This window comes from Neolamprologus multifasciatus, chromosome 6, assembly GCF_963576455.1.
Source record: "Neolamprologus multifasciatus chromosome 6, fNeoMul1.2, whole genome shotgun sequence".
In the NCBI taxonomy this organism is placed as follows: domain Eukaryota; kingdom Metazoa; phylum Chordata; class Actinopteri; order Cichliformes; family Cichlidae; genus Neolamprologus; species Neolamprologus multifasciatus.
Window position 1 is genome coordinate 31,873,705 of NC_140444.1, and position 10,769 is coordinate 31,884,473.

The 10,769-nt window shown below is 39.4% G+C and overlaps 1 protein-coding gene across 1 annotated transcript; it reads left to right on the top strand.

The window, feature by feature from the left end:
* The first annotated feature begins 1,470 nt into the window (after window positions 1-1,470).
* Window positions 1,471-10,545, top strand: LOC146517384 (sialoadhesin-like). The gene is made up of 9 exons (XM_085163053.1): window positions 1,471-4,069; window positions 5,051-5,347; window positions 5,421-5,654; window positions 5,744-5,848; window positions 6,036-6,248; window positions 8,046-8,066; window positions 9,356-9,701; window positions 9,779-9,836; window positions 9,968-10,545. The coding sequence occupies exons 1-9, from the start codon at window positions 4,015-4,017 to the stop codon at window positions 10,208-10,210; spliced, it is 1,572 nt and encodes a 523-aa protein (XP_085019179.1). The 5' UTR covers window positions 1,471-4,014; the 3' UTR covers window positions 10,211-10,545.
* The last annotated feature ends 224 nt before the right edge of the window (window positions 10,546-10,769 follow it).

A 10,769-nucleotide genomic window follows, 5' to 3' on the forward strand; every position in this document is an offset into this window, starting at 1 on the left:
GTAAAGGGGATTCCTGCCAAAGAGATTGATCCCTGACCCTGTGTTTTCTGACCCTCTGACCTTTGTGTGGTACGAGAAAAGAAAGAAAACTACACAGTTGTTTACGTGTATTTTTGCTAGAGATTAGAGGATCTCCTTTTTTCTCATCCATTTGAGTCTCCCACAACATGGACTGGTCCTCCTGAGACAGCTGGGGACTCAGTCTGCACACAGTATAATAGAAACACCTTTAAAGAGAAACACACCTTAAAGATGGCCAAATCAAAGTAAATAAACAACACTGTTCCTAAAAAAATATTTAAGAAATACTAATTATTTTTATGTATGTTTTTATGTATGTAATCTACATTTTTTTCTAAGGGGGACTTATAACTCGATATCAAATTGTACATGTATGACAAACAACATGGGTACATATGCAAAAAGTGAGGTTGCTTTGGCCCAGCTGCAGTCTGTGATCAGCTGTGATCCAATGGAAATGATGAGGGATTTTTTTTTATCAAGAAAGTGTGAAACTTGGGATCCCCCATGTTTCCAGAGTTAATAAAAAGAAACTCAAAAGCTTACCTTTACATGTACACCTGACCGTCTCTCCCCTGCAACGGTGGTTTCTTGCTTCTGCTATGATTACTGTGCTACTCACTCATTTATCCAATCTGTTACTGCCATCTACTGGCAAAACCTAATATTGCATCACTGCTACATCAGGCGAGTGCAAACGTTTTTAAAGGTGCAGTCAGTCTTTTTTTTTTTTTTACAGAAAAAAGGAAGAAAATTGTTCTCATAAATATACAATCATAAATATGTTAGTGTTTAATTATTTCTTTCAAAAAATGATTAATTCTTATAAACTTTGAAATGAACCATTAAAAATATATTGAAGTGGGTAACAGTTTGTGTAATCTGACACATCTACTGTACAGTACCACATTGTAGTACTATGTTAATTTTTAGGCTGTAGTTGCAGTGTTTCGATTTAAACATTGTATGAGGTGCTGAGGTCTGTAATGTACAGTACACTCAGTTTCTTTAAATCAACAATATACTTTATATTTAAGTAATATAAAATATATTTTCGTTTCTTTCTCCGCTTCTCACAGATCCTGATAACATATTTTAATGGAAATAGCTAAAAAAATTCCAATCAATAATTTATGTCTATGACAAAGATGACATCTTCTACCACACATTTAGGGATGTTAAAATCACCTAAAATAATTGTTTCATGTGAGCTGAGCTTTAAATCAGATAAAAGTTGGAAAATCAGACAGAAACTATGTGTAAGGCCCAGGTGGACAATTGACAACAAGTAAAACTGTTTTTTTGAGCTTGGGAAAGGTTGAACAGCCTGGTGAGGATCCCTGTCAGTTGGTCTGTGCAGGTGTTAAGCACAGCCACTAGGATGCTGTTGAGGGCCACAGCTCTCCTGGGGTTCACCTCTCAGTCTCCTCCTGATCTCATGTTCTTGGGGGAGGGAGGCTTAAACCGAGTAGGTGATGAGCATATCTGCAAGTTTAAGGCAGATGGTGAGGGTTGGGCGGCTCTGGCCTTTGTGGTTGACAGGGGCTTGGATGCCTCCCCACACCTGGCAGGGGTTGCTGTCAGTGAGGAGGCCCTCTATCCTCCTCCTGTAGGCCTTGGCCTGTTTGATGCTCCTCCTCAGGTTGGATCTGGCAGTGCTGCACAGAGAACTGTTCCTCAGCCTCAAGGTTGAGTTGTGGGTTCTGATCAGAACCTATAATTCATTCATCTTGTAAGGTGTTTGTTTAGGAAGAATCCTGATGGTTTTGGTCACTGTCACATTCTCTACATAGCACTTAATGTAGAAAAGAACAAAGTGAGTCACAGTCTCCAGGTCCTGCTGTTTGAAAATGGATCAGTTTGTCAGATCAAAACTGTCCTGTAGTTTGATGACAGCATCATCTGGCTATGTTTTAATGACCCAGGTGGTTGGAGGGGTTTGTTTCCTGAGGAGAGTGTAGGCAGGGATGAGGAGCAGAGAGAGGTGGTCCGGTTGTCTGTAGGCCTGCTGGATATTGCTGTACACATGGTCCAGCGTCTTGTCCCCCCTGATAGGAAACTTAACATGTTAGTGGAATTTGGGGACTGCACATTTCAAACATAACTTTTAACGTCCCCAGCAACAATATGGATGCCCTCTGGGTGCTCTCTCTGCTGTTTACTGATAATAAGTTGGAGGTGGTTGAGTACTGAGCTGATGTTAGCAGTTGGGGGATGTAAACAATTATAATTATGGTTACCGTTAGCTCATAAGGCAGATAGAAGGGCCTGCACTGAATGGACATGACATCTAAAAAAAACCACACAAACACAAAAAGGTGCACAGCAGTTGGGAGAGCTGTGCTGCTGCATACGATGCATACAACTAGAAATAAATAAAATAACAACTATGTACCTTGTGCTCTAAAACAAAATACTTGCCTGATAAAAAGTACAAAAAAACTAAACACATAAACAGAACATTTAATGTTATTAATAATTATAAAATGGACAAGAATGTTGTTAAAAGTATCCAGAAGTGAATTTACGCTGCTGTGTTATAAAAGTCCTAATTAGGGGTTTTCCTTCTAAAAACCATCATGAATGATGAAGTGTTAATTGTGTTAAAGCTGCATGTCGTTTATCTTTAGGCCCACTGACATTAGTTCTGTTTTCAGCTTTTCCTGTGAGAATATTCAGCTGTAAAGACTCATACAATCAACTTTTTGATTTGTGATTGATTGTATGTCAGTCATGGTGTTGGCAGAAGTTGGATTTTTCTTTCTGGGTTTCATTTTTTACCTCTCAGGTAGGAATTACTATTTCTTCTTATGATGATGACTGAAGACTGAGAAAAATGTTTCAATAGTAGAAAAATTCTGGAAAGTTATTAAAGGGTGTAAGAAAACATGTGATTCACTGTTAAGTAAGAGGATGTTAAACTTTTTCTGTTTTGATGAGCTCTTGAAATGTATTAAAGTCTGGAGCAATTTTACCATCACTGAATGGATGGCACAGAGCAGAAAGGTGTGTAAACAAGATACATTTGCACACATTTGCTAATGAATGTTCTGTTAAAGCATTTCAGGGAAAACTAAACAGCAACCAAACAGGAATCTTTGCCAAGGTGAGCTGTGTGGTGAGCAGGGGTAGGACCCAAACGCAGGACTCAGAGATGGAATAGTTAACTGAAAGTGGCAGCTTTATTGGCTGAGAAAGCAAACTAAAAACTAAAAAAAAAGTACAAAGAAACACCAAACGAACCAAACAAAAGATAAACTACAAATAAAGACTGTTGTTTACAGAACTTACGACTAGATGTAAACAAGAGAACATGAACAACTCGCTAAACACCGTGCTAATCTGGAGGACACGATGAGAGACAGGGGAACGGTGAAGACTTAAATACTTGCACGATAACAAGGCGATTGGAAACAGGAGGGCACACTGCTGGAACAAATCAAAAATAATGAAACAGAGCAAGTGAAAGGGGACACAATGGATACAGGACAAGAGACTATCAGTCTGTGGCCTGTTTAAGTAGCATTTAGCTGGTTATGTTTTTCTCGTTCAATCTTGTGTCTGTGTCTTGTCTGTATGTTTGAGTCTGTGTATCGGTGTTAGTCATTTCCTGTTTTATTTTTATAGTCTCTTGTCTTTTGTGCTTTGTATTTAGTTCTACTTGTTTGGCTAATCTGCAGTGATTTCACTCACTTGTGTCTTGTTCTCCCCAGATATCTTCACTGTCTCCCTAATTATCCTTCTATGTGTGTATTTGTGGTCTCTGTCCCTGCTTAAGTTGTTGCAATGCATACTTTCTTACTAGAGGTGCGCTCTTTCTAAAAAGGAGGAAGTGATGTAATGCTGTTAAAGCTGCAAAGAGTTTATCTTTAGGTGCAGTGATGTTCACAACTGCCTGTTTTCAGCCTTTCCTGTGAGCACACTCAGCTGTAAAGATCTTTTCAAGATTCAAACAACCAACTTTCAGACTAGAAGCTAAAATCTACAGCAATCATGATCTTGGCAGAAGCTGGATTTTTGGGGCTGGGTTTGATTCTGTGTCTCTCAGGTAGGAATGACTCTTTCTCCTCCTTATGATGACTAAAGACTATAAAAATGTTGTTTCAAGTGTAGAAAAACGTACAAAAGTTATTAAAGAATGTTAGAAAACATGAGATTCACTGTTAGGCAGCAGGAGTTCTGCTTTGAAGAGCTCCTGAAGTGCACAAAAGGGCAATAATATCATCACTGAATGACTGGAACAGAGTAGAAACATGTCTAAACAGACGTTTGTAATGAATGTTTTGTTAATCCACTGAGGGGAAACTGAACAGCCACCATGCAGGACTCTTCACACTCAGCCATGAACATATAAAGAAATCAGAAATAGCTTTTTTCAGCTCACAGAATGAATATTTTGTCATTAGAACATCATTAATGGAACAATCCACTCTCAGCCCAGATGGAGGTTTTCAGAGTAAAACCAACAGAAAACAGCTGCAGCTTGACACCAGAGTAAGGTCTACATCATTACAGCTGTTCATGCTCACGAAGCATCAGTCTGGAGATTCTTTGACACCACAGACGTGTTTCCATCATAAAACCAGATACAGAAAATCGTTTAACACCTCTGCAGCTTTCTGCTCTCTCAAAAGAAAAAAATAAAGCTTGAACTTGAACGTGTGACTAAAGACAACAACATGCTGTAGAGACAACACAAAGTACTAAAATACACTTTTTGTAAATAATATGGGAAATGATTGCATGTAATTTCTCATGCCAAAAGACACAGCATACACATACATGAAGAGGAAGATACATGTAAAGGAAGTTAAGTTTCACTTGGTAATATGTGAAACTGAATATGAAACTGTCAATCTGTCGTCATTTTAATCCTTTGCTTTAATAAAGAGAAGTTAACTCAGCAAGGTGAGGTGGTTAGTTTGTCTTTCTAATGTCTGTGTTTTTTTACATTTACTCTTAACTTTAAATGTCAGCGAACAGCAACAATCACAGCTGATCTGTTCACTAATGAAAGTTTGTGCTAAAGGTGTTACTGGAGAAGAAACCAGGATCTGTGCTCTCAAAGGTTCATCAGTGGATCTGCACTGCTCACATCAACATCTGACTTCACGCAGCAAATGGTTCACTGTACACTTGAATGGATCAAAGAGTGAGCTCTCTGTGGATGGACAACGTGTAACGTACAACATGTCTGAAGAGAAAAAGTCAACTTTAACCATCAATGATCTAAGAGAGAGTGATGCAAACACTTACTGCTGTATGAAGACTACAGACAGACCAGGAAACTGTTCACTCAGTAACATTACTCTTCAAGTTGTTGCAGGTACAGTAACCTTTAACATTGATTACTTTCCAAATGACATCATTGTATAAGTTGTTGTCCATCATCCTCTCAGAGCTGCAGGTAAAGGTGATTCCCGCCACAGAGGGACAGACAGTAACAATGATGTGCAGCAGCAGCTGTCCTCTGGCTGAAAAGCCTGCAGCCTACATCTGGTACAAGAACAGAGAGTTTCTCTATGAGGACTGGTCTCCCTGGTACCAAGAGCTGCTCAGCAGTGAGGAAGCAGTCACATACTCCTGTGCTGTCAAAGGCTACGAGGATCTCAGAGCCCCTGAAGTCTCAGTGGGTGAGTCATGATGTTTATTGTTCTACAAAATAAACAGAATGAGTCACACAGTGAATCATTTGAATCAATATTATTTCTTTGTTGTACAGATTCCATCACAGCGACCTGCTACAGTGTGACCTATGCTAAAGGGAGAATGTGTTCTTACAGGAAGACATCAGTAGATGAGCCGTGCTCCATCACATATCCCAGAGGTGAAGCTTCAACAAATAAGCAAATATCTTCCATCAAACCCCTTTATTAGTTTAATGTCATTTTTCCTTATATAAGATAAGGCTAAATATTATCTTTGTTAATAAATCTAGTAGCAGGCATTCTAAAAACAGAAATAAAATTTTATACATCATTGTGTCTTATGAAAACTTTTTAATCATCTTTCAGAGTTTCGTGTTCAAAGAAATAATTACACATCAGATAATTTCACACTTACCTGTAACACCACCTGTGAGTTGTTTGACCCTCAAACTGCCTATGTGAGCTGCAGAAACACAAGCAGAAACTACAAGAATCAACAATGTTTAACTCACAACAATTCAACATACAAGTTCTCTTGTGCTGTAACAGGCCACAAGTACCTTCAGTCTGCAGAAGTCTGTGAGTAATACACAACTGCATTTAACCCACATACTCAACTCTGCTGTTTAATCAATAAAACATTTTACTTACAAACGCATCATTATTTGATGGTAAAAAAAAAATATATATATATATATATATATATATATATATATATATATATATATATATATATATATATATATATATATATATATATATATATATGCTTTTTTTTTTTTATAAGATTTATTGCCACAAAGCATTGTTACAACAAAGAAATTATAAATCAAAAACTAATTTCCTACTGTTTTACATAACACTGTGCTCTTCCGGACTTTCAGATATGAAAAGTATAATTATGTGGATTCACCTCTGTTTGCACCATTTTGTTATGAGCTGTTGCGTCAGTGGATGCCAACGAGAAAGCTTTCATAATAACAGCTGGATACTGAGCTGACTCGACCTGCCTCCCGCATGTAGCACAAGCGTTTACTAGTATAAGGCTGTAGAATTTCAATTTATAAAGCCAGTTACCAAAACTGTTAATACTTCCATGAACCACTGAGCAAGGCATATTACTTGATAGATGCTATTAGGAATTCAAAAGGCATCAGCTGCACAGACACAGTGGATATCATTCACAGAACAAAGTTTTCAACCAGGCCATAAACATTTTTATTTCTGCTGTTAGATTGTTGTAATTTGACATTTTCATATGTTTTAAATGAGACAAAATTAAATGTTCACACTTCAGATGTTTTGGTAAATCCAATAGTTTATTTAATGGGTTGATCGTAATTATTTATGGACAAGATGTTATAATACCCTGGTTCACTCAGTGACTACTCAGTCTCCTAAAAATCGTCTTTAGTTCAGTTCAATTCAATCCAACAGTATTTATATACACATGAATTGAATTGAACTGAACTAAAGAAAAAACCCAACAATCCCCTATGAGCAAGCACTTGGCGACAGTGGGGAGGAAAAACTACCTTTCAAAAGGTAGAAACCTCCGGCAGAACCAGGCTCATGGAGGGGCGGCCATCTGCCGCGACCGGTTGTGGGGTGGAACCGATGACAAAGTTATACACAACTAAATATTAAAGCAAATATTATGTGCATGGTGGCATGGTGGTGATCACTGTTCAATTCCACCATCAGGCCGGGGTCTTTCTTTGTGGAGTTTACATGTTCTCCCCGTGTTTGCGTGGATTCCTTCCGGGTACTCTGGCTTCCTCCCACCGCCCAAAGACATGCAGTTTGTGGGGATAGGTTAATTAAGTAATCCAAATTGCCATAGGTGTGAGCGCGAATGGTTGTCTGTTTCTGTGTGTTAGCCCTGCGACCGACTGGTGACTTGTCCAGGGTGTACCCCGCCTCCTGCCCTATGACAGCTGGGATAGGCTCCAGCGCTCCCCGCAACCCTGAAAAAGAGAAGCGGATGAATAAATATTAAAGTAAATATGCCTTAAAATGGATGTTTAGGCACTGGAAGTAACTGTTACTATTTAGTTGTAAATTGCTGTAATTTTATAGAAGACGGAGTGAATAGTCTCCAAAACCAGTGGCGCTTCTTTTTCTTTTTTGGTTTTTATTTTGGCACTTGGTCATCTCGGGCCTCTGGACTTTCTGGTTTGGTAGCGCTGGCCTCCTCTTTTTCTGCCTGATTCTCCTGGAGTGTTTGTCTTGGGCTGGAGAATTTTCAGGATTGTCAACGTTGGACTGGTCTTCTTGCTTTTTTCTTGTCTCTTGCAGAGACAGCAAAGACTCCTGAAGTGAGATCTTTTCTTCCTCTGTTTGCCTGAGTTGGTTGCGGATTGTTGTGTTCTCCAGGTTTTGCTCCACGATTTCCTGGTGGGAAGCTTTGGTTTTCTCCAGCTCTTCTTTTAAGTTTTGCACCTTCAAATCATTTTTGTCACAAAGAGCCTCACTGGTGCTGAGTTTGTCTTTCAGCTCAGCGAACTCACAGTTGGCTCTTTGTTCCTGATCTTTGCGCTTTGCAACTTCCTCTTCTAGAGTCTTTTAAGTTTTGAGGAACTGCTTATGGGGTTGTTCGATCTCTTCTTGCTGTTTTTTACACTGGACCTCCAACTAAGCTAATCGATCGGTTTTCACGTCTGTAGAGTCTGTGTGTGGAGCTTCTGCAGTTTGTGTTGAAGCGTCCACACTCAGCTCTGCAGCTGTGACAGCTGTCTTCAACAGAAGCTTCACTCACCTCAGGTGTTGTTGTGTCCTCGGATCTGTTTTTCTGCCAGCCTGTTCCAGTTCTTCTTGGAGCTCAAGGATGGTTTTTTAAGCATTTTCTCTGCAGCACTGTAGCTGCAGGCGAAGCCAATTGTGGTGGGGCGTGGTCTGCGGTGCCATGCATGGAGTGCAGACGCACCTGCACGGCATCCTTAATCACGCCCACCGAGTTAAAACCACGGGGACTCATTAGTTGGGGTGTGTTGTGGTGTGATGCAAGTCAATAAAGATGGCTTAATACTGTGACCTGTGGACTCGCCGTGCCTTATTCACACACCACCAATTATTCTGAGTTTTAGCTGCAGCAGCTTTGTGGTTTGCAGCTGTCAATTTGTAAAGATTGGTTTTCCACATGTGCTGAGCCTCCTGCAGGTGGCATCTCAGCGCACCCAGTTCATCAGTGTCATTATATGGACGACTGCCATTGTTTGGTATTAAGTGAGGTTTAGGCTGTGGTTGAGACGGCCCATCATTGGTTCTAAGGTCAGGATTTGGCTGATGTTGCACAGGCCCTTGATTTGGTAAAAACTGTGGATTTTACCAATGTTGCCCAACAATACTATACAACAGTGCCAATGTTCTTCTTTTAAGGTTTAAGACAATAGTTTTAATACCAGACATAGCAAGATAGATAAATATTGAAGAGTAAAAAGTATAATCATTTAAGATAGTGGAATATGAAGTTACACAAAACTGAAAGCGAAAGTACCTTGAATTTGTACTTAAGTACACTGCTTTAATAAATAAATACTTTTCATCACTGGAAAAAAGGATTGTGTAAACCCGAGAGGTTTTTTGTTTTTTGTACCAAGGAGGTTTTGTAGTAAAGTCATGAAACCATCTTTCATGTCTAAGCAATACAGGAGATTTTTTGTTCTTGACCAATGTTCCTCTTTCAGAGCTGAGAGTGAAGATGAGTCCTTCTGCAGTGGTGACAGAGGGTCAGAGAGTCACACTGACCTGCAGTACCAGCTGTCCTCTGACTCACAACACAAACTACATTTGGTACTTGAACAGTCGACCTCTGACCCCAGGAGAGAACCAGAAAAAACATCTGATCCTAGACCCAGTCAGCAGGGAGGATGCAGGAAGCTACTCCTGTGCTGTGAAAACCAACATAGATATCAGCTCTGCTCCAAAGACTCTTACTGTCCAAAGTATCACAGGAACATGGACACCAGCAGCTGCAGGAGTTTCTGCAGCTCTGCTGGTTTTAATACTTCTCACTGTCTGCTGGTGTGTTAGGTAAGTGTTGGTTCACAGCAGTACATTCAATCTCTGCTCTGAAGTCACTAATTTTTCAGTTTATTAACTTCAACCAGGAAAAAGAGAACTTCTGCTCAGTCTCCAACAACTGAAAGGTCTAACCAAATTGAACAGGTAAACATTAGAGTTTTAAAAAACTCTGTTATCTTTCCAGTGTTCATTTTTAAATGAATTCAAATTTGATGAATTTCAATGAATTTCAAATTTAAAGTGCATTTTGATATAATGCTGTTTGTCTTTATCAGCTCTGTCCTGGTCCTATGTATGAAAACATCTCAACACAACCAAAACAGGAGGATGAAGTCCACTACAGCAGAGTCCACTTCAGAAACAAACATGTGGTTCCTCTTTATTCTACCGTACAGTCACATCAGCCCAGACAACAGGAGTGTTCTCATTACGCTGCTCTCAGCTTCAGTTCTGATGGAGCATCTGGTGTCTCTCCAGCAGACACAGACTTACAGACTTACTCTACTGTGAAACTTTGAGAGAGATGGCATGGTCAATAACTGCTTATGTCATGGCAGAGTACAACCTGAAGAGGTCACCAGAAACTCAGCCAACCTAATCAGAGGAAAAATATTAACTTGGTGAAAGCTGTTACTATGAATGATGTGTGCATCGTGCTATTTCTCTGGTCTACATTTATTAGGAGACTAGAAGTACATTTATTACACTCACTGCCAGAAGAGAGATAAAAGTAACTACAAAAACACATTTAAAGGTTCTTGATAAGTGTGAATCCAACAAGTAGAACTACACAAATTCGACCCTTCCTCTGAAGTCTGAGTTTAAGGAAAATAGAAATGAGGAAGTGCTGGTGTTAAAGCTGGATGCAGTTTGTCTGCAGACACACTCACACAAGTCAGTTCTCAGCCTTTCCTGTTGATTTTTTAATGTTTATTAATATTTTTGGTATTTTCTAATCTCTGATGAGAGCAGCAGCAGTAATCAGGTCTTTAAAATCATCATTCAATTCAATTCAATTCAATTCAATTCAATTTTATTTATATAGCGCCAAATCACAACAAATGTCGCCTCAAGGCG

What these genes read in the sequence shown, in the direction of transcription:
- LOC146517384 (XM_085163053.1), top strand. Translation starts at nt 4,015, where the DNA reads ATGATCTTGGCAGAAGCTGGATTTTTGGGGCTGGGTTTGATTCTGTGT. An exon ending in TACTCTTCAAGTTGTTGCAG is followed by an intron (nt 5,348 to 5,420) that starts GTACAGTAACCT and finishes TCATCCTCTCAG; the next exon opens with AGCTGCAGGTAAAGGTGATT. An exon ending in GGTCTAACCAAATTGAACAG is followed by an intron (nt 9,837 to 9,967) that starts GTAAACATTAGA and finishes TGTCTTTATCAG; the next exon opens with CTCTGTCCTGGTCCTATGTA.